At 44.7% G+C, this 24,005-nt stretch overlaps 1 protein-coding gene across 1 annotated transcript in view; it reads right to left on the bottom strand.

Annotated features, from left to right (window-relative positions):
• Positions 1-24,005, bottom strand: part of ERBB3 (erb-b2 receptor tyrosine kinase 3) — a 94,092-nt gene that overhangs the window by 18,718 nt on the left and 51,369 nt on the right. Inside the window, exons 4-19 of the mRNA XM_061615500.1 lie at positions 19,802-19,927; positions 18,477-18,542; positions 16,655-16,773; positions 16,013-16,154; positions 15,326-15,439; positions 14,707-14,827; positions 14,269-14,342; positions 13,612-13,702; positions 12,964-13,163; positions 11,655-11,787; positions 11,456-11,546; positions 10,190-10,344; positions 8,902-8,955; positions 2,435-2,576; positions 1,553-1,672; positions 377-475 (exon numbers count right to left, since the gene is read on the bottom strand). Of these exons, the coding sequence (XP_061471484.1) occupies positions 377-475; positions 1,553-1,672; positions 2,435-2,576; positions 8,902-8,955; positions 10,190-10,344; positions 11,456-11,546; positions 11,655-11,787; positions 12,964-13,163; positions 13,612-13,702; positions 14,269-14,342; positions 14,707-14,827; positions 15,326-15,439; positions 16,013-16,154; positions 16,655-16,773; positions 18,477-18,542; positions 19,802-19,927 (1,847 nt within the window). The remainder of the gene's footprint in view (positions 1-376; positions 476-1,552; positions 1,673-2,434; positions 2,577-8,901; positions 8,956-10,189; positions 10,345-11,455; positions 11,547-11,654; positions 11,788-12,963; positions 13,164-13,611; positions 13,703-14,268; positions 14,343-14,706; positions 14,828-15,325; positions 15,440-16,012; positions 16,155-16,654; positions 16,774-18,476; positions 18,543-19,801; positions 19,928-24,005) is intronic.

The following is a 24,005-nucleotide window of genomic DNA, read 5'->3' as shown; positions in this document are numbered from 1 at the left end:
TACCTGTCTTTTTCTCCTTTGCTGCTAATGACAACTTGCGGGAAGGCATTTGCATTGGATAAATGATACAACAGGAATGAGTTAAACACACACACACACACAGAGCCCACAACACTATGGCCCTGATCCAAATTACTCCATGTAGTTGCTTTTTAAGCAAAGAAGAAGATATTGGAAGCCTGGGAGATACAGTTCTAGATCTCCCTTGTCATGTCTAATTTATTCCCCACCCCCAGTCTCTCATGTGTTTCTTACAGGAGCCACAGAGATAAGTGCATGAAACAGTCAAGGCCATGGTCAGGAAAGTTTCCAAAATACCATGGGACCTGGGCAGGCCAGTCCCAACTCCCCTACACTATGTCACTGTTGCACTTACATCAGTGACAGTATGGAAGGTCTGCCGGCCACTTGAGTCTTGGATAACTTTGATGCTCACAGGAATCTTGAGGGAGTCTCCTTCTGGAATCCAGACACCCTGATGGGGGAGGAAAAAAGCCAGAGAAGATTAACCATATTCTTCATATGAGGAACTATTAATAAACTAGTAACTGCTGAGGAAATGTTGGGAATCATATTCCTCCAAGACTCTGACTCTCATCCAAGATGGAAGCAAACTCTCGCAGTGGTTTTTCATTGACAATTAGGAATGCACCCCCACCCCTCTGTGGAGGGGGATCATTCCCATTCCCATTTCCTTGGAGCTGGAAAAAGGAGTTGCTCTCCCGCTCCATAAAAGACAAAGGAAGGAGAAGGTTCACGTTAGTCAAAACTCCTAGCCATAAGGCACCTAATGTGGCTACTGCACTGAATTTTTTAGAGCCCCACCTCAGGCAGGAGGTGTCAGGTCTATGCAGCTCTGCTCCTTGGTCAACTTCACTCAGAGAGCAGCACTGGTCCAGATCAAGCTTCCAGCCAGGCCAGCACTGGTCCAGATCAAGCTTCCAGCCAGGCCAGCACCCATCCCCAAGGCCTGTCTGTTATCACAAAGGCTTGGAGTATGGCTGCTGAATAAGCAGTGGTGCTTTCTGTGGCACTTACTCTACGAGGCACCACTTCGGACATGACATAGGACCTGTACAAGATACTGGAGGCTCCCAGGATAATGCCTGCCACCAAGCAGTCTAGCTAAGGAAGATCTCACTCCCTAGCCTGAAAAAATTGGCCCTCGTTGTTCCAGAGCAGCCTTTCCCAATCTTGGATCTTCTTGGACTACGATCTCATCAACCCTGACCACTGGCCATGCTGGCTAGGAATGATGGGATTTGTAGTCCAACAACATCTGGGGACCAGAGGTTGGGGAAGGCTGCTGTAGAGATTCAAAGGGGATGGAATGAAGTACATAAAAACCATCCAGCCCTATCCATTTCACCAGCTCCTAATCTATCTATCCCCCACTTCCCTAGTCCATTTTATAAATTACAATCTTCTAGCTCTGAACCCCTCTCCAGAGGCAGCACACTATTCTCTGCCTCTGGATCCCACTTTTGAGATTGCTTGGTTAAGCACCCTTCAGGCTAAGGCAGAAGCTATTCTTTCCAAGTCTCAGGCTTACTTTGTGCACTGTTCCAAACACTCCAGATCCTAGAACTTTCAACTTCTTTAGTTCTGTCTCCTTGAAAATTCGGGCAAGGACTTTATTGGCTTTCTCGCTGGGATCCAGGGGCTCCAAACTCTACAGAGAGGGAAAATCAAAGAGACAGACAGATAATTTAATCCACAGTTATCAAGAATCCCTATTTGAAAAGGACATCACAATTCCCCTTCTCTTTGCTCCTAACTGATTTTGCAGCATTCCTGATTTTTAAAATGTGTTCCTCTTTCTTTCTTTCTTTCTTTCTTTCTTTCTTTCTTTCTTTCTTTCTTTCTTTCTTTCTTTCTTTCTTTCTTTCTTTCTTTCTTTCTTTCTTTCTTTCTTTCTTTCTTTCTTTCTTTCTTTCTTTCTTTCTTTCTTTCTTTCTTTCTTTCTTTCTTTCTTTCTTTGACTGGGAGGGGGAGTAGGGGGGTTGTCTGCAACAATGTTTAGCCCAGCTGCTAGAGACAATTGTGGTGTCAAACAAACCCAACTGTGAAATTCTTTCAGACAAGGTTACCCTCATTTTTTTAGTGGAGGTCATAGTTAGTAGCAACGTCCCTTATGAAAGAGGATTTTCTAATTCTGCAAAAGACCCATTGAATAGGCACTCTTGATTCTGAAATATGCTGAGCCACAAATAAAGCATCACTTCATTGTATTATTCTTCATTTTCATTGTCCCTTACTGGAAAGAGACCACAATCAGACTTTTAGATAACGGATCATGCTTCCCCGCAATTAGACACTTGGATAACAGATCATGCTCCCCCACCATATGTTCAACATCGTAACTGGGTCAGACCAATGGCCCAACAAGCCCAGTGTCAGGGATGTGTGTGACGACCCCAGTATACAGCCTCACCTCCCCTCTTTCCAGGTATCTGCGCATGGCTCGCTTCTTCTGAATCTGCTTGCCACGGCAGTACAAGAAGGTGAGCAAGACACAGGAACAGAAGACAAAGAGACAACCCACGATCATCACAGCAATCACTGTTGGAGCTTTCCTGTAATACAAATGCTAGGTGTTATAGTCAGGACTGTGCACACACCACAATTCTGCACAAGTGCAGCAAAAGCATTAGAACTGCTAGTGAACATGGTGTTCACCAACCTGAGAATCCCAGTTTTTCATTCATTCGTGTGTGTGTTTTTAAGGTTGCAGCCCTCATGGCTGCAACTCAGTGATCTGAAAGCACAAAGGCAATGCTGGTAAAATCTCAGAAGGTTTTTTTCCTCATAGTTCCTTGCCCCTCTAATAACCAGCAGAGGCAGAATCAATAGACAAATAGAGGAAAATGGGCTTGACTTGCATTGGGGAAAAAGAAATATGTCTTACCTTACAGAGTTGTTATAAGGATCATTGAGAATAATGTATGTGGAATGCACAGATGTGTATGCCAAGTTTTATTATAATTTAGAGGGGCATCAGGTTTTTTTACTTTGTGCAGAAACTAATTTAATTGTGCAGAAAAAGAATACTCATAATAATTTTTAGTTCACAGCATACTAAAAATAAGTGACAGTGAGTTGTAGTGATAGCAAGATGCATTAGTAGAACCATCATGTGTTTGGTGAACAAAGCAATGGCTACCAGAGGTGAATTGTATAAATTATTCAGATTTCTGGTCATATATATTCCCAGATATCTCAATCTGTTATGATAAAGCAGGATATTTTGGAATCCAGCAAAAGATTTTTGGGTGGTTGGTGAAATGTTGTAGCACATACTGTAGCATCTAACTTTTGAAAGTTTACTCACAAGCCAGCTACGCTGGCAAACATATCCAGTTCTTGTAAGACTACAGCTGTATCCAAAGGACTCAAACATGTAATCGTATCATCAGCATCTAAAGCAATAACATAAGATTTACCACCAATATGTATTCCTTTTATATCAGGAGCCTGTCCAAGGCAGTTTGCTAATGGCTGCAGCACTAGCATAAACAAAAAGTAAGAGAGGGGCAGCCCTGTTTTGTCCCTTATCGGGTATTAATTTGCTGTGAATCCAACTTGTTAACTCTAACTTTCACTTTGGAAACTGAACAAATTTGTTGGATAACATTTAAAAGTTTAGGGCCATCCTCTAACAAATACTGCACTTATGACATAAAGAGGTGGTGTGCCAAAGGACTTTTCCACTTAATGTGATTTCTACATGAATCAAAGGCCTATAGATGAGATTCAGTTAATGGGAAAACTTGAAGGTACCCCCCCCAGCTGCTTTGGGGTCAATTGAAAACTTTCCTAAACAACCCTGTAACTGGGGACAGTGCAACCCCCACACACTATCCATGTTTAAAAAGCTGATGTTAACTAGTATTGAAACTTCTAGGGGATTGATATCTAATGTCTATTAAATCATACTAGAGGCAGTGAATAGCATTTCTCAAGGCTTAAAGCTTCTCTGAGAGCAAGAACTGGGTTTCTGAGTGTAGAATGAAGACCAGAGCGCATTATGGAATAAACCAGCATATAAATCTATCTCAGCTAAACAAAGAAAAGTTTCCTTAAAGGTGCTACACAAATGGTATTTAATGCCAAGAAAGCTCTTCTGTGTTGGCCGGGGAGTATTCCCACTATGTTGGGAAGTATGCCAGATGCTAGGAATGTATCACCATATGTGGTGGGCATGCCCTAAACTTAAGTTTTTCTAGTCCCAAGTTTTCAAAGAAATCAGTGCAATAGTAAAGCATTATTTTATTGCCACATATCGGTTTATTGAATCTGTTTATTGATGGTGATATCGATTTGAAAAATGAAGAGCTAATTAGCCATTTCTTGACAGCTGCAAAAATTACTACAGCACGGTTCTGGAAATATCTAAGCAGGGTCAACATGGAACATTGGTACCAGGTCGTTTGGTAAACGGTACTTTTAGAATAACAAACTTAGACTTACAAGAGGTCAAGGTAAGAAAGATAAATTTATTGCAGTATGGTTTGATTTCATAGCCTATACTAACCAGACACAGCATAGCCAAGCTCCGCTCCCAGCTTACAAATGGCTTTGGCTATGATCTTAGACTTCTCTTGTGTCCCGATTCCTTTGGAGTTGGTAGCCCCCCCCCACGTAAGAGCCCCATATTAGACAAGAGAAGAAAGATAACATATTGTTATTTCTGTTATTCTGCTTTATACCCCCTCAAAGTGCCTCTCGAACATTATAGCATATATGTATTGATGCTATCCGTAGGTTCACCAGGCTTATTGATGGTTTCACACATACTTATGTATTTTTGTTCTGTTTAATTTTGAGCATGAGTATGCCTATGTAATATACAGTGATATTGTTCTCTTTGTTGATTGTTTATAATTGAAAATTAATAAACATTTTTTTTTAAAAAAAGAGAGACTGGTGAAACCACTGTCTTTGTCCCTCACATCAGGATCCATCCCATTCCATCACAGGGTCCTCACTGACCATCAACACCAAAGTGTGTTTTGGAGGGAGAGGATACAAGATGGATTATCACTTTTGTCTGTTTGGGTTTATTAAATGTGTTTCCCCCCCCTTAACATTAATTCCATTAACATTAATGTTAACTGGCCATGTTACTCATGAGCAGACCAAACACCTGTTTTGTAAGTAGCAAGGATAGATTTGAGCTAAAGATCTCCCTTTAGTTCAATATTCTGCTTCATCCATTTGTCCTCTTCCTTTCTCTTTTGTCCTTAATAGACATTCTTTAATTTTATATTTGGTTGCCAAACTCTCAGGGTATCCAAAAAACCTCACAGGCTTCAGTGTTTTGGTTCATGCTACAGAGTTATAAGGTTAGAGTTGACAAGAGAAAAGCAGGCTGCTCTGATCTAGGAGACAGACAGAGAGCTGGGTGCTGGGTCTCTGCTCCTTGTAAGTTGAGAGGGATCTTGGCAGAGATCAGCAAGTTCCTCTCACCTTGGAGAGGACCAAGGGAACAAGAGGCTACCTCAGAGACCCCATTTAATTGTTTGGCCTGAGGCTCCAGGCGCCGTCCCATCTGGGAGCTGTAGGAGCAAAGAGGGAGGGTGGCAGCAGCAATTACCAATAGTTTGGAACACAGCTGGCCTACTGTGCATGGCAGGAGGGAACCGCTGGGCAAGGAAGGGTGTAAGCAGGCTTTCTTGACTCTTCCTTCCATCATAATTATTTCATCCCAGACCTAGCCCTGTGCCAAGTTTTATTATTCTGCAGTCTCCCAGATGCTCAATACAAGTTGTAAAACAGAAACAAGATCCAAGGAATATATAACTTTACTAAATCTAAACTGTCATTAAAGACAATCCTCCTGTAGCCTTTAAAAACCTACCTCTCTCATCTACAGGTCTCTCCAGCCTCATAGATAGGCCAATCCTTTTTTGGCCAAACAAAGCTCAAGATCATGGGGCGCACTTTTCATGCAAGTGGGAGCCCAAATCCCAGCATGCCATGATGCATCCCTCAAATAACTTTATCTTGTCATTTCCCATATTCTTCATCCTATTTGCAGCAATAGCATTAGAAGAGAGGGAAGGAAATGAACTTTCACATGATGGTGGGAACTTCCTGCACCTTGTAAGGGAGAAAAGTAGCATGGGAAGGAGATCAAAGTGCAATGATCCACTCCCTCCGGGGACAGGCAGGGGCTTGCAATAGCCCTGCCCTCCTTTCATGCTGCCCACGAAGGCCTCGAGGCAAACTGGCATTGGTGGGAGAGCGAAGGGGTGTGATTGTGAATGGAATGGAAAAGAAAAGCGGGAATGTGGCTGAGGGGGACTAGCCCTTTCAAGCCTCCATTGGGTGAGGCAGTAATTGGCTTTTTCTTTTTAGTTTGCCTCTAAAAATCAATAGCCTGAGAGTTACTTTATGTTCAGCTTTGCTGCCATGAGACCCTTTGTTTACATGAGGACCTGTCTTCTTAGGTGGAAGGACCATAAAAAGGTGCAACAAGATGCAGCAAGCTTGGATGGGGGGTGGGGAGGGACAGCAAAGGAGAGAGAAGAGGCTATGCACTTGGCCAGATTCCCTGTCTTGGTCTGAAGAGGCCTAAGCAGGCCTAAGAGAGAGCCCAGTAAACACTGGTGTCTGAAACTTGGAGAGGATTCATGTCTCAATTTCAGTTTAAGGTTTGGAAAAGCAACTTAAAACAGGTGCCCCTTAGCTGAGAAAGCAGAAAGGAAGGACATAATTTGACAAAATCCCATTTTTATCATAACCAGATCTGACTGGAAGTGAGGGAACAGCCTAACTGTTTGAAAAGTCTCCTCATGTCCTCTCACCCCTTGACCTTCTTGGCTTATTAAAGCTTGCCGAGGGGGTTTGACCGAGTGGATCCAGAGTGTGGTCAATGGGAGGGAGTGATTCCAGCCACCCTGAAAGAGGCGGTGATCCAACCTCTCCTGAAAAAGTCCACCCTGGACCTATTGGTTTGTGGCAACCCACTTTTTAGGGAAGGTGATTGAGAGGGTTGTGGCACAGCAACTGCAAGTACTCTTGGATGAAACAGATTATCTTCATCCATTCCAATCTGGATTCAGGCCTGGTTATGGGACTGAGTTGGCCTTGGTGGATGCCCTTTATCGGGAGAAGGGCAGAGGGAATGCCTGTTCTCTCAGTGGCTTTTGATACTACTGACCATGGTATCCTTCTGATCCAACTTAATTACATGGGTATTGGAGCTACTGTTTCACAGTGGTTCCGATACCATCTCCAAGGTCGTTTTCAGATAATAGCATTGGGTGATTGTCTTTTGGCCCCCTGGCAGTTATGCTGTGGGGTGCCGCAGGGTACCATCTTGTTCCCCGTACTGTTTAACGTCTATATGAAGCCCTTGGGAACAGTCATCAGGAAATTTGGGGTGATGTGTCAGCAGTACACTGATGATACCCAGCTCTATTTCTCTGTAACATCTGAATCAAGAGAGGCCATGGAGGCCCTGGACTGGTGCCTGGACTCGGTGGTGGGCTGGATGAGGGCCAATAAACTGATTCTAAATCCTAGCAAGATGGAGACACTGTGGGTTAATGGTTGCTGAGTTTGGATAATTGGTTAGTTGCCTGTTTTGGATGGTGTTGTACTCCCTCTGAAAGAGCAGGTTGGTAGTCTGGAGGTGCTCCTGGATCCATCTTTGTCGCTAGAGGCTCAGGTGACCTCAGTGGCTAAGAGTGCCTTTTACCAGTTTTGGCTAGTAAGACACCTGCAGCTGTTTCTGGACCGGGATAGCCTGACCACTGTTGTCCATGCACTGGCAACCTCCAGGCTGGATTACTGTAATGCAACTCTGTGCGGGGCTGCCCTTGAGGTTGGTCCGGAAGCTGCAGCTGGTGCACAACGCAGTGGCACAACTGCTCATTGGGGCAGCATATCACCAACATGTCACTCCGCTGCTGAAAGAATTGCACTGGCTGCCTATTAGCTACCAAGCTAAGTTCAAGGTTCTGGTTTTGGTGTACAAAACCCTATACAGCTTGGGACCAGGATACCTGAAACATCATCTTTATATACCCAGTCAATCACTACGATCTGCAGCTGAAGGCCTCCTGCAGATACCATCTCATCAGGAGGCCCATTCCGCACAACATAGGAAGTGTAGTGGCGCCTACACTTTGGAATTCCCTCCCCTTAAATATTAGACAGGTGCCATCTCTGTCTGCATTTGTGTTGGAATTACTCTTTAAGATGTTTTCAAAGCTTTTGAAGAAAGATGTTTTTAAAAGATGTTTTGTTTTTATATATTTCAGTTTTATTAATATTTTACAGTGTTTTTAGTGTTTTTGTTTGCCTCCCTGGGCTCCTACTGGGAGGAAGGGTGGGATATAAATTAAATAAATAAATAAATAATAAAATCCTGCAACTTATTAGCTTCAAGCAGAAATCTAACTACCTGTTTGCAGCTATACTATGGGCTGGAAGCTACTAACCAGTGCAGGGAAGCTGTTGGGGTTACCTACCAGGTGTCAGGGTAAATCGTTGAAGGGAATCCTCCATTACAGATCTCCGAAGAGAAAGAATTCACATGCCTCTAGTGGGTCTAGTCCATGTTAACATAATAACATTGCTTAGCTTTTATATAATAACTTCTAAGTGTGCAAAATGCTCCATGTACGTTATCTCAATCAACCTTATAACCACCTTGTAAGATAGGCCAGGGACTGAACTTAGGAAGGTGTATGCAAATATACTGCTTTGCCATTGAACCCTGAGTCCTCCCCCAATCCTTCATGGGGATAAGATCTCTTTCTGGTATTTGTAGTTTGTAAAAGTAAGCACACAAGAGACTGCCATTTCACTTACACAGAGTAAGTGAAAGTGGGAAAGAGTTTCAACAAACTCTTTCCCACCCCACCCACCTGGAGAGACCCTGACAGGTACCTGGCAACAGGCAGTTTCTCCATGAAGCAATCTTCAATGTGTGGACCATCACACCTAAAGGGAATGAAACCATGTAATTATCCTGGGAGACAGAGAATCCAAATATATAGAGAAGCAGCATCTAGCAAGCTAGAATCAGGAAAGTTAAAAACCACAAATCCAGGTTCCATCAATAACAGAGGGGATATTACATAACATACCCCCCTCCCCACTGCAATTTAACTATGATGCAGGCTGACAGGCATAATTTAAAAGTGTTAGGAATTCTGCTCCCTTAACTTCAATAGCACTGCTATTGAAGCTGCTCAGGAACCAAAAGTGTGTAATAATATTATCATATTGGTGTTAACACCTTCACTGGTTCCTTCTGACCATATTTAACAGACAAAACACTGACGTTCCCTATAAAGGAATGTTATGTTTTTTCTTGGCTGTTGCTAGGCAGATAAAAACTGGAAATCAGAAAAAGGAGGCACAACTCAAGAATGGTTCAACTTAATCTGGCAATATGGTTTCCTGGAAAAACAGTCAAAGCAAATCAAAGCATCAAGACGTGGAGATGCGGAGGACAATTTTTATGGCCAATGGTGTGGATTAATGCAATTGGCCAGAACTGAGCCAAACAGATTTTCAGGTCCAACGATTCATGGAACTTTATGGAAAGATTTGTTGGGTTGAGGTAAAAAAAACCCACAAAAACATTATCTTGAACCTTATAATAGTTACCTGTTACAGGAGAAACAGAAAAATATTCTTACAATTTGTAATGTGTCAAAAATTCACATAATACTGTCCCAAAAAGTGTATCTTATCTTGTTCTCCAAAGATGGATTCCCTTTGTTTCTCTGCCCTGCCACTTCCACTGCTCTTGACATTTGGACAACACAATAATTGTTGTGGCCCTGATCCAAAGCAATGCTGGCTGCTGCAACCCAGAATCTTGTCCAGGTGGTGGCTCCCTGTGACCACACGCCTGCCCAGGGATCCAACCATGACATCAAGTCAATAGCAGTTGGTTCAGCTCTGGTAGGCCTTTCAGTGTGGAAACAGGAACTGTTGGCTTCTCTGGCTCTGTTCCTCTCTAACTCCTCCCCTTTGAAAGGCATTGGAAGAGTTTGATTCTCCAGATGCTTGTACAGATTCTTCTTGACATAACCTTCCACTTCCCTGATTATTTACTTTGAAAAAACCCTATGTCACTTGATTATAGTTTATTATGATACTATTTGAATGCTAAGCACAATGGAAATAAAAAAGTTATTGCTGAAACCCCAGTTTCCCTGCTTACCCCTGCGTGCAGTTCTCATGGCATGGCCAGCACTCCTTCTTGGCATCGGGAAACTTGAAGATGAGTCCCTTTTCCCCTAAGATACCCTTGGGGCAGCTCTCTACACAGTGTGGTCCATCCTTGTAGTTAGCACAATTCACACAGGCATCAGCACCCTGAGGAGAAAGAAGAGATCAACTTAGTTAGGGAGACCATAGCACTCCACAGCTCAGTGGTACGGCAATAGCCTTGCCTGCAGGAGGTCCCAGGTTCAAATCCCCAGCAACCCCAGGTAGGTTTCAGAATGTCCCCTGCCTAAAACCCTTGAGAGCCACTGTCAGTCAGTGCAGACAATACTGAGCTAGATTGACCAATGGCCCAACCTCAGTATAAGGGAGCTTTCTACGTCCTAGACATCCATGGAAGGAGAAGATCCCAGATATCAGTTCCACAGTTGGATTGGATGCTCAAGCTGGATGGGATCAGAGCAGGGAGTCCACAGAACGTGTAGGCCCTGCTATCATATTCCCTCACAGGTTCCTTTGCAGTGGCGTTGTCAGATGCTGGGAAGAAAGGCTTGGGAGATGCTGCCCAGTGTGCCATGAGCTTATAGGACTATGGGGCTAAAACTGAATGTGACTTAGGACTTAACAGTGCATGCATCTGTTGCCAAGTCCCTATCATTCTTTCTCAAGAAGTAAAACTGTAAATAAAATAAGTTTTCAGTAAAAGTAGTCTCTAGTGTTCCCTCCACAGATCTCTGCATGGTAACCAGAGGAAGGGTGACTAGGACTGGCCCAAGACATTTTGCCACTCCAGTATCTGGAGCACACAATTTGAAACGTGAACAGCAGCATTGCCCTGCAACATTACAAAGGGGCCTGGGTGCACTGGGTCAGCTGGCATTTATGCTGGAGTTGGCCCTTCTCCCTACACCTCAAAGATCTTCACTTTCCATATGAGCCCTAATACCTGATAAGATCTTCCAACAAAGGCACTGTTCCAAGTAATATCACTACAAAAGGTGAGGATATTACATACAAGGAGCAAGGCCTTTACTGCTGTGTCCCCAGGCCTATGAGACAAACCTCTCATTTGAGCACTTGCTTCTTGGCCTTCAGAAATGCTGCATCTGTTTAGAAAAGCACCACTTAAGTGCAGCTCTTCTACATTATTTTAGGACTTGACAGCTGCCTTAAATATCTGAACAGGTGGGATATAAAATACACACACCTTTGCTGCCACCCTCACCCCACCACTATGGAAGTCACGTGGACATTGCCATACCGATCCATTGCAGGTTAGACCTCCCTCGATCCTCTGGCAGTGTGGATGGCATGAAAAGCACTCGCCGCCTTGTACAAATTCCCGGACCTCCCTAAGCATAGGAAAGAGGGAGAAAAGAGAAGTTACAAACTTGGGGCCAGGATGGAAGGGGAAGGGGAAGGGGAAGAGGAAGCAAGTGACCACGGCAGGCTATTCTTACCCTTCAAAGAAACTGCAGGAGCCAACACAGGTTCCTTCACGGCTGTAGTTACGGCAGGAGACACACTGGTCCGGACCTGGCCCCCAACAGCCATCACTGGAGCAAAGAGGATCACAGACATTCCCCTCTTGGACTGGTAAGGAAAGAGAGTGCCTGGATCACAATTGGGACCAGGGCCCCATTTTAAATTGTGGGGAGGGGCATGGACTTCCTAAAGGGGAAATGCCTCAAGCCCTATTCTCATCTCCCTGACCCATCTGCGGACTAACCGATGAAATATCCTTTGCGTACGGCAATGGTACAATTCCTTAGGTGTCTGCCCATGATCACAGTTGTTGCACACAACCAACTTTATCCTAATTATGAATAATTACCATGCTCACAGCCCAAATGGCATCCACCAGTAAGTGGAACATTGCTCTGATATCACAGAGAGCCTTGGCAGGTATTGGCTCCCATTTTCTGAGTTGCTCTGATGTCATAGTGGGCAGGCAGCACAGGCCAATGCAGCTGACTGCAACAGGGAGTGAACAGTTTTAAGTAACTGGACCATACATGTATTGTCTGCACGATATGGGATTTTATATATCTTGTTGGTACCAGTGGATAGGAGAGACAGTGCCAGTTGTGTGAGAAAGACCTATGTGACTTCCCCCACCTCCATGGCCAGAATAGTCATACACTCTCCAGCAGCATGGAATCACACTATTTTGTGTGTGTGTGTACAAAGGAAGGCTGTAACAGAAGCAAAAGTATGGAGGAAGAAAGAGCATGTATCCAACAGCTGAACTGCTTGTGTGAACATGATCAAAACAGGGTTCATTCTGTAAGTCCTACTTGACCCATTGAAGTTAATAGACATGATTCAGATTCATTCATTTCAATCGGTCTGCTCTGAGTAGGACTCAGTTCAATACAACCCTTACTCCTGTACATAATGTCTCTATGCATTTATACTGTCTGAGGCAGAGAACAATACAAAACATTACCTACGCTGATGAACAACCTCTACAGATGCAACTGTTTGCCTTTGTTCATGTGAATGCAGCCTAGCACAACAAGCACCAAGGTCACATTCACACCATATGTTTAAAGCACATGACTTCCCCCAAAGAATCCTGGGAACTGTAATTCACCTCTCACAAAGCTACAATTCCCAGCACCCTTAAGCTACAGTTCCCAGGATTCTTTAGGGAAAGTCATGTGCTTTAAATGTGCAATGAATGTGATTTGAATGTATGATGTGGATGTGACCCAATTCTTCTAACTCAAGGGTACCCTATCCCTTCCCTACTGCCTGAACACTCACTGCATTTCCTGGCAGGTTTGTTACTCTTGATGTCCAGGTCTGAACGTCGGCGCGAGAGACGTTCCCAATTGATAGTGTTGTAATAGCAAAGTTGCCGGTTCTCAGTGATGTAGACCTTGCCGGCACTGATCTCTCGAAGTGAGCGAAAGTCCAGAGAAGTCACATTCATGTTCTTCATGATCAGCAATGAAAAGCCACGGCTAGGGAAAGCATAAACCAAAGTCAGCCTCAGGAAGAGGAGGAATGGGGCAATGCTTTGTTGCTGGGAAGAGAAAAATAGCCATTTCTTTTTGGTATTGGAAATAGTCATTTCTATAGTTTGCAACCTTCGGAAGCCTCTCTTCTGTACAACAAGCATGAGCAACTGGCAAACCAGAATCCAAATCTGGTCATCCAGACCAACCCCTGCACCACATACAGTATATGGAAGCATTTAAGCATGTAGAGAAGTGACCAGGTCCCAGACTTGATCACCATTGCCACTGTGACTTTTCAGACAAGTATTAAAATGTAATTGTTTGCCCAGTATTCCACAGCAGCTGTTCCACACAGGTAGCCTTAGGCATCACCAGGGGGGCGGAGGAGCCCTAAGGCCACCTACAACTCCAGAGCAAAGTGAAGGAGGTTGGCCAAGAGAGCAATTCTTACTTATATAAGCTGCGTCCACCAATGGTGACCAGGTTGGAGAAAACGCTAAAGTTGTGCATGTGTTTGGGCCATGACTGTATATTCAGGTAACCTAGGAGGAAGGAGAGAAGGTCAGTGATCTCTGATGCAACTTTCCCTAAGCATCCTTCCATCACCAACCTCGGCTTTGTATGTCACATTCCAGGCTCAAAACTTTGACTACAAATGTCACTGTTTCTTCCAGCTTCTATTGGGTAATGGAGTAGATCTCTTTTATGCAACCTCCCAAGTAGTATTAAGCAACTGCTCTGCAAGCTCTCCTTTCTAGCAGCACATCCAACTTCTTGTGGTGCAATGTGATCCACACTGATCTGAGAGTTCCTTGGCTGCTCTTGCCACACCTTGTACAGGGGGTCAAACACATCCTACACTGGGCCAATCACAGCCCAGTTCCAGGCAGTCAAGGGGGAGAGAGGGAGCCCATAAGCTTTTCCTTGATGAACAAGGAGCCAGACTCAGGACCTTCCCCAGAAATCCACTCTAGGGAAGCACACTGGGAACCACAATGAACATGGATCAAAGGGACACAGTCCTTCCTTACAATCTACATTAGACAAGGCAGCAGCACCCCATATTTGCTCTAGCTCGTGGCACAGAGTTCCCTGCACCCCAGTTCACCTGTGATCTCTCGCACTGTCCGGAAGATGTTGAGTTTTTCTGGGTCCAGGGCAGGTATATTGCGCCACGGGTCCCTGTAGAACAAGAGAAATAGAAATGGTCAGAAATAGCAGCCAGCCTCAGAATGGAAGAGCTTTCTTCTTCAAGAGTTTCTTTGTGTGATCACTTATCACAGGATGATAAACCCTTCACTTCAACCTTGGGTTTTATTTACATAACTATGAGTACATTCCAAGGCTGTATTCAGGTTACAAACCAGAAAAAGAGCCCCTAAATAACCAGGATGAGGAATGAGCCCTTGGTTATCAGTCACTCACCACATTAAAGAAATCACTACTGAGTGAGGATTCCCTGAGTAGTGCTACTGTTGCGTGGCTGTACACACTGCCCCACAAGTAGTTGTATCTTAGCGTAGGGACACAGTGATTGCATACTTACCCTTCTAGACCAGTGATAAGAAAATCCAGGTTGCCCAAGATTTTGGTGCAGTTGATAAAGCGGTCAATATTGCTGGAATCCACTGTCTGGTATTTACTTCCAATTCCAGTCCCATCACAAGCTGGAAAGAAGGGATCAGAGATGGATGTTCAGAGAGGTGAAAAATTTTAGCTTACCTTTTTCCTATATCTCTCTACACCTCCCTGGAGCTGATAGAATAGGCAAGGATGACTTGGTAATTGAGATTAGTCCCAAGTTTTGGAACAGCTACAAATCAGGGGCAGTTATCACTTTACTTTTTTTAAGCAAGGTATGCATTCCCAAGGACTGAGTGCACGTGTTCCACAAAGTATAAATGGCACAAATACACACTTGTCTCTTAAAGAAGCTCAGAAGTGGCAGTCTAATGCTTTCCCAAGCAATTAATCGGTGTTCTTTGAAGAAATATGCCACTAATATGACACATGCATGTCTTTCACACTTGACAGGTAGATGTTTGCTCTGAGTGGCCCAGTCTCAATATCTCTATTTAGTTTTCCATTCCAACAGCCAGGAGAAGCCATGGCTTCAGGATGTCTTCAGACACCCCAGCCAATGTGGTTGTTCATCCCATTCATACCTTTTGGGCAGAGTCCCACACAAGACTCGCACATCTTCAGGCCACCTTTTTCTACTTCCATTTTGTTACTAGGGCAGGTTCGGACGCATAAGCTCTGATCAACCACAAAATTATCTGCAAGGAAATTAAAAGGAGGCGAGAGATTAGAGGGGGAGAATAAAAATCTGAAGAACTAGTCACTGAGAAACCTTGGATTCTGTCTCTAGTTTTGAGAGAAGAAAGTAGGATGTTTGGGGTTTGAGTTCAAGTGAGATCTAGTAGGTCACTGTGGGGAGTCCTAGATTCTAATTAAAGAATCCAACCTCCTTCTGCTTCAATGTAAGTACTGGAAAAGCAGAGGATTATATGGCAAGGGTTTCCAAATTGGCCTCTAAGAAGCTTCAAAGATCAAGGCAAAATGTTCAAGATTAAAAAAAAATGCAAAGCAATTATTTCAGCTACTGTGACTCCCTCTTATCCTTGATCTGGGAATAGTCAGATTAAAATGTTTGGGCTAGCATAAGGGACTAAGAGGTCTGTGTACATTATGACCCCTCAATGGAGTTCTGTCACACTTGTGGCCATTTCCCCAAATGGGGAAAAAATTGTTGAATTGCCCCTTAAAGAAATGACATTCCAGTCCAAAGGAACACCCCCACTTGGGAGACCATCATCCCCTTATCATTATAGCTACTACCTAGGACTTACGTGGGCAGTTTTTGACACAGATGCCACCATACCGGTATTTGGTATCAGGATTGGGCTCCAGCTGGAAGGTGAGCTTGTTGTAGATCAACGGTTGGGGGCAGTGTGTTTCACAGGCACCACTATCATTGATGGACCGGCAGGCCTGGAGTTGAAGAAAGTGTGTCACAAAAAGTTGGGTAAGACCTTCACCTCATAATTCCAGGCTAGACAAAGGCAGACTCCCTCTGTCCTGACAGCACATGCAAAACTTGAACTAACTCCATGGGGACACCCTAGGGAACTCAAGGATGAACAAGAGCCACAGTCTCCCTGATATTCCATGGAAAACTATGATTGCAGGAAGATGATAATGGTAGCTGAATGTGGAAAGAAGCTTAGATGAGAGAGGAAACAAAGGACAGAGGCTCTGGAAAAACTAAAGACCAGGGGCTGGGTTGGTGGCATGACTATACAAAGGAACTCAAGAGATCTGGGGGAATAGTACAATTGTACTGGCTAGATGATTGGGGGGGGCAAATGATAAAGGGAAGATATGCACATTAAAAGGGACGTTCTTCCAGCACCGTCTCCTCCCTTCCTTGACACAGCCCAGAGATGCAAACGATACCCAAGGAAAGCTAAGCACAGAGACTAGCAACGTACAAAACACTCTGTCTTGAGAGGGCCAGTGCAGCCGCCTGCACATTCATCATGGCAGCATTCATTGGGGTTGGGGCCAAAGCAGCGTTCATTGCACTGGGGGGCACAGATGGTCCTGGTCACTAAGGCAGAAAGAGAAGAACCATGAGTGAAGAACAGTCAATGCCATAGCACCCTCCTCCACTCTCAGCAGCCAGTACCTCCCATCCTTCCCTGACCCTTCCAAGACCCATTAGCTCACAGAAAAAAATTACTTAAGGTAGATAAGAACATAAGAACATAAGAAGAGCCTGCTGGATCAGGCCAGTGGCCCATCTAGTCCAGCATCCTGTTCTCACAGTGGCCAACCAGGTGCCTGGGGGAAGCCCGCAAGCAGGACCCGAGTGCAAGAACACTCTCCCCTCCTGAGGCTTCCGGCAACTGGTTTTCAGAAGCATGCTGCCTCTGACTAGGGTGGCACAGCACAGCCATCACGGCTAGTAGCCATTGATAGCCCTGTCCTCCATGAATTTGTCTAATCTTCTTTTAAAGCCGTCCAAGCTGGTGGCCATTACTGCATCTTGTGCGAGCAAATTCCATAGTTTAACTACGCACTGAGTAAAGAAGTACTTCCTTTTGTCTGTCCTGAATCTTCCAACATTCAGCTTCTTTGAATGTCCACGAGTTCTAGTATTATGAGAGAGGGAGAAGAACTTTTCTCTATCCACTTTCTCAATGCCATGCATCATTTTATACACTTCTATCATGTCTCCTCTGACCCGCCTTTTCTCTAAACTAAAAAGCCCCAAATGCTGCAACCTTTCCTCGTAAGGGAGTCGCTCCATTCCCTTGATCATTCTGGTTGCCCTCTTCTGAACCTTTTCCAACTCTATAATATCCTTTTTGAGATGAGGCAACCAGAACTGTACACAGTATTCCAAATGCGGCCACACCATAGATTTATACAACGGCATTATGATATCGGCTGTTTTATTTTCAATACCTTTCCTAATTATTCCTAATTATTATTAGATGTGTTACCCCTTAACAAAGGACATCCCTACACACTTGATGCACATGAGTTCCCTGATCCAAAAGTGGGCATGTCGCCTTCCCATTTAATAAATTAGGGGTAGCGGTCAAGAGAGGTACCTTTGCCAGCACTCACAGCTTAATCTTCAAAAGGAGGGCTCTTTGAATGCTTTTGCACTGGCTTTGCCAGATGAGGCACACACAGCCAGCAAGGAAATAAAACATTTTCAAAAATTCAACTACAGATAGGGATGTCAGAGAATTCTGACAAAAACAGGAGCAGAAATTGCTGTTTGCTTATTTTTCCCATGTCTGGAACTGAAATTAATCCAGCGAATATAATCAATTCCCAGGATTCGGGGGGGGGGGCATTAAGCCATGACTGTTAAAGTAATAAAAGAGTGCTAAATGCATGATGTGGATGCGACTACAATTTTTCCCTCACTGGAACGTTTTCTGTCATCTGACCTCTGTGGTAGCATTTTGGTCGTCAAAGGGCAGCTACATACCAACTATTCTATACAGGCAGAATGCTTAAAGTAGGTGTCACATCTTTCCTTTTCAGATTTGGAATCCAAGCTGTCCATCACATGCCAAGTTTAAGATGACCTAGTCCACTCTTAAAACACCTGCAGGAAGAGTTAAGTCCCAGCTTCTCACCCAAGGACTCTACCTGGCTTAGGGTTAGGGCAGCCTGTCCCAAAATGGAATACAACTCCCACCAGCCTCATCCAGCACAGCTGTACTAGCTGGAGCTGGTGGGAGTTGCGGTCTATAACATCTGGAGGGCACCAGGTGGGTTAGAGGTACTTACATTTTTGACAGTCCTCAGGACCAGGACCCCAGCAGTGACCATTGCAGTTCTCATGGCATGGAGAACCTGCTCAGGGAGACAGAACACAACTTCAGCCACCTACACCAGAGACGAGTAGGGTGGGCCAATGAACATATAAGAATGCATGATACACAGTGGCCTACTAACTATTTGCTTAATGTGCATGGAATCTTATTTATTTAAAGCCTTTTTACCCCACCCTTTAATCTGAAAAGATTTCCAGAGCAGCTTAATATAGGAACATAATAAGCTGCCTTAGACTGAGTCAGACCACTGGTCTATGTAGCTCAGTATTGTCTACACTGACTGGCAGCAACTCACCACTGTTTCAGAGGATATTCCCAGCACTACCTGGAGATGCCAGGGATTGAAACTGGGACCTTCTGCTTGCTCTATATAAATATCACTTTAGAATGGTTATATGTCAGCCAGTCTGGATTTTAAATAAATAAATAAAATTATCTAGATGTTGCACAAATAAAAAGGAAATAAAACATAACAATAAAACCATAATACGATAAAGCCACAATAAACTTAAGAGAGCATCAGCATAAAAGTACATAAAAATACAAAACCAGCAATAAAACCAGATGGGTCTAACGAACAGGGTGTTGGACTTTGACCAGGGAGTTTGTATTCTAATTCTTCCTTAGCCATGAAGCTCTTGCGGTACTGTTGGGAAAGACATTATCTGTCAGGCTAGCCTACTCCACAGGACTCTTGTGAACATAAAATGGAATAACCCTGTGTATGTTGGCATAAAGACCCAGAGCACAGTCTGAAGCCACATGATGTAGCCATCTTGCTAAAACTAAGCAGGTCTGGGTCTGTTAGGAGCCTAGGAGGGAAGCGTCTTGAGAACCCATTGCAGAAGAGCAGTGGGGTCTAAATGTAACGTGGAAAAGAGGGGAAATGATTGCATGCAATCTGGTGGGGACAGGAGAAGACTGCAAAATTCCTGGTCGCCGCTAAAGACTGATATAAAATACCAAAAAAATGGAGACTCTTGAGGCTGGCTGGGCGCAACAAAAGGGAGTAGAGGAAAATAACAAAGGGGAGGAACAGATATATCTGGCTCAGACCTGTCCCATTCCATCTACCCATGTGGAGAGAGGGGCCGTTTTGCATCAAGTGGCCAACTCAATCCCAAGTACAAAACCCAGAAGCCTGCTCTGAAAGGGTAAACCTTTGGGGGAAAACATGGCCGTTAAAGCCTCCCGCACAAACATAAAGCATTGGTAGGCCAGTCAGAGGGGAATACAAGTACATGCGCACTCCTCATCTGACTATTAGCTGATACTCACACTTCTCCCCATTGTCCTGGAGCACCGCCTGGAACTCAGATTTCCAGATGATGTCTTCCCAATTGATAGTATCCACATGACACAGCTGTTTGTTCCTCCCAATGTAGACACCCCCAGAGAGGATTTCTGAAAAGCAAAACGAGGTAGCTTTGTCTACTTTCCCTCCTTGAGATGAAGGAGACCAAAAGATCTGTGTGAGGAATAGCTGGCATACTAAGAATCTCAGGGTAGAAACACACTCACTGTTCTGCAAGTTCCAGTGCATCTCTACCTCTCTCTTCTGAAAACAGGGGCACACAATGCTAGTCAAATCCTGCCCTTTTTTACTGTAAAACCTGGTGGGAGCACGCTGAATGCTTTTTTTAAAAAATTCAGCTTCAAAGAGATTTCACAACTGATCAGCAGATCAACCCGTTCCCCCTCCAGGTGTGGCTAACAGAAATGCTTTTATCTGGCGACTGGTGTGTTTACAGACTCTATTTCATGAGTCCATGTGAGGAGAGGAGAAAATAAGCCTGGCACATCCAGCCTCCATAAATTGATAATAATGTCTAATAAAAACTCCATTTAGTAGCCAGAATTCTCTCTGTGTGACTCTCCCTTGCTTTACCGGTTCCCTGACTGCACAGAGATCTATGCCCCTGCAAATGTATGAGCAGGTCTTTTCAGAACTTATTGTGAACATGTGGAAGTCAAGCATTTACAGTCTCAGGGTAGAAACACATTAATTGTTCTGCCAGTTCCACTTCTCACTTCTGAAAATGGGGGCACACGACACTAGTCAAACCCTGCCCCTTTTTACTAAAAAACCTGGTAGGATCAGCTCAAGTGTTTGATTGTTTTTAATTCAGCTTCAAAGAGATTTCGCAACTGATCAGCAGATCAACCCATTCCCCCTCCAGGTGTGGCTAATGGAAACACTTTGTTCTGGCAAGCAGTGTGTTCACAGCCTCACTGGCCATCTTCACAGAGTTGGATAGCATCTGAAAGGAGGTTGAATGATCTCACAAAGTGTTCTCCCCACTATTAGGATAACAGACAGACTCTTATTTGTTTCATCCTCACTTCAACATGTCATTGTGCCCTATAGCTTATTGTCTCATTTCTATGCCTTCACTAAGCTGTCTCCTTTTTTTCAAACCTCTTTCCAACCAAATTCTTATTTATGTATTATTTTATCTTAATATGCTTATAGTCAGCCTTTCATCGTAACTGAATCCAGGGCGGGGCACAACCATAAAATTAAACAAATTAAAACAATTAAAATCTTCTCCAATTCACAGTAGAAACAAGAAAACCATAATTAACAACAGTCTTTAAAAACAGCAAAGTGGACTTCACCCTTTTAGTCTATGGGCTTAGTAAATGAAACTAGTATTCTATAAAGACCTGAGCAAATAGTTGAGTCTTGAGCTGGCACTAAAAACAAAGCTATTGTTATTACTATTTTCTCTCCAGCCATTGTATTTACTCCCCCGCATTTAGAGCGCAATCCTATATAGGTCTTCTCAGCAGTAGTAAGTTTCACTGAGTTCTATGGGGCATGCTTCCAGAGAAGTGGCTATAGGGTTGCAGCCTTAGGATGCAAACACACCATTTTCCCCACCCCCACACCAAATAATCCTGGGAACTGTAGTTTGTTAAGGATGCTGGGAATTGTAGCTCTGTAAGGGGTAAACAATAGACCCTAGGATTCTTGGTGGGGGAAGGAGATAAATGCTTTAAATGCTCTTTAGATGTATGGTCTGTACACAGCTTTAGTTTCTCTTGCTTCCTTGTCATTCTTCAGCAAAAGGAGTATGAGTCTGTGTCCCCATCTGCATCATACCACTTTAAACCGTCATGGCTTCCCCCAAAGAACGCTGGGAACTGTAGTTTGTGAAGGGTGCTGAGAGTTGTTAAGAGACCCCTCTTCGCCTCACAGACCCAGAATTCCCAGAGTGGTTTAACAATCAGACCCTCTTCCCAGGGAAGGAGCTCTGGGAATTGTAGTTCTGTGCATGGAATAGAGTGCTCCTAACAGCTCTCTGCACCAGTGGTGTCACTAGCGGGAGTGCAGGGGGGTGCGGACCTCCGGCATGCGCCCTCCCAGGGGCATGGACAAGGTGGCTGGGCTTGCGTGTGCACGCCTGGGCTTGCATGTGCACGCCTGGGTGCGTGCACTCGAGGCCAGCCACCCTGTCTATGCCCCTGGGAGGGCGCGCACCGGAGGGGCACCCAGCCGCAGAAGGCCTGGGAACGCAGGCGCGCCTCCCTCGCCCCGCCGACGCTGCTCCCGCTCCGGCTCTCGTCCCCCCGCCCGCCCCCGAGGAGGAATCAGCGCAGCCTTGCCGGGCAACAGCGCGGGGCGGGGTGGCTCTGGGTGTCACCCCCCTCCTGGTGACACCTGGGTGCGGGCCACACCCTCCGCACCCCGGTAGGGACGCCCCTGCTCTGCACCCTTCACAAGGTACAGTTCCCAGTGTTCTTTGGGGAAACCATGATTGTTTAAGGTGTTATGATACTGCTTTACAGGTATAGCGTAGATGGGGCCCTTGTGTGCATGCGTGTGTGCGCTGAACCAACATTGTTGTTCCGTATAGCCAGCTACTTAACAAACTTGAGATTTTGGGACTTATGAGTCTTTACCAGCAGAGGGCCAGTTCTCATGGCCTGTAACTACGAGCTATTAGTGTGGGTTTCAGCCAGCCACTGAAGTCTCTTCAGATATAGAAGCAAATTGGTATATTAGCCCCCTACAAGTGGCCAGCAGGCTGTTTCTGAACCAGCCAGGTTGAGTATAAATACTATTTATTTACTTTATTTGCACTTGCTGGCTTGATCAAACTGATGTTTTCACAATTCCTGACCCTTGCTTCTGTTGACCCTGGCTTCTTTTTACTTTTGCTGGCTCTCATCTCCAAAACCTCTGGTTTATGGGCCTTGGTTACCCTTTTGGAGTTGTTGTTATATCCCACCTTTCCTCCAAAGCGCTCAAGGTGGTGTACGTGGCTCTCCCTCTCCCCATTTTAACCTCAGAATAAGCCTTTGAGGTAGGTGAAACTGAGAGACAGCAACTGTCCCAAGGTCACCCAGTGAGCTTCATGGCTGAGTGGGGATTCAACCCCTGGTCTCCCAGGTCCCACTTCAACACTCCAACTGCTAAACCCACAAGGACTTTTGTGGGGCTTATATCTGACAAAACATCTCACAAATCTTCACTGTAGCATCCATATTGCTCCACTGCTATTGGGCTCTCCCACTCCTATGCCTTGGCAATCCCCCAGTTTTTCCCACAACTAGCAATCTATACTAGGTTGATACATCAACTTTTTCTTTCTTTCTTTCTTTCTTTCTTTCTTTCTTTCTTTCTTTCTTTCTTTGCGCAAGGAGCACAGTACAATCTGCAATCTAGTATTTAGCACTAAGTATTGGTGGTGTGAAATACATTCTAAGTACTAGTAGCAGTGGCCATGAAATGCCAAAGGCACTTCCAATACAACAGGGAATATTGCCCAGGTAATTCTGAAAACCCATTTCTCTTTACCCAAGGGTTGTTCTGTCAGCCAATAGAAAGATCAAGCAATGGGAAAGCTGATAGACAGGTGTTGTCTTTTGGTGCCACAGTAGCTCAACAACATCAACGAAACAGACTGGTTGGGGCAGGTACCTAAAACATGCAGAGGCCTGCTCCTGGTTGTCTGCTTTCCTCTTAGCTGTGCTGACACGATCCCCAAGAACTTTGATTTCACAAACAGCTTTCAGGGCTGCCTCCTCTAGTGGTTCCGGAAGACTTCACTCTCAGCCAACCAGATGTGCTAAATTGAAGGATACAGGTCAGGGGTGGGGAACTTGTGGGTCTCCAGTTGCTGCTGGACTCCAGCTCCCATCAGCCCAAGCCAGCATGGCCAATGGTCAGAGACAATGGAAGTCATAGGCCAACAGTATCTGGAGGGCCACAGGTTCCCCATGCCTGATATAGTAGCTCTATGTTAAATCTGACTTAGGGCCTCCGCTTTTTTCTAATCTATATTCGCACATGGGTCCTCTCTTCGGGATACAGATGGAATATAGACAAACACGAGGCTACTGTGGCCCTGTGAACAGACAGCTAAAATTGAACCTTGGTTTTAAGTCCCTGCATCATCATTAATTAACCGCGATAATGGACTGGATGAGGGCTAATAAACTGAGACTCAATCCAGACAAGACCGAGACACTGTTG

This window comes from Rhineura floridana, chromosome 3, assembly GCF_030035675.1.
Source record: "Rhineura floridana isolate rRhiFlo1 chromosome 3, rRhiFlo1.hap2, whole genome shotgun sequence".
Classification (NCBI taxonomy): domain Eukaryota; kingdom Metazoa; phylum Chordata; class Lepidosauria; order Squamata; family Rhineuridae; genus Rhineura; species Rhineura floridana.
This window is presented reverse-complemented; position numbering and strand designations above follow the sequence as displayed.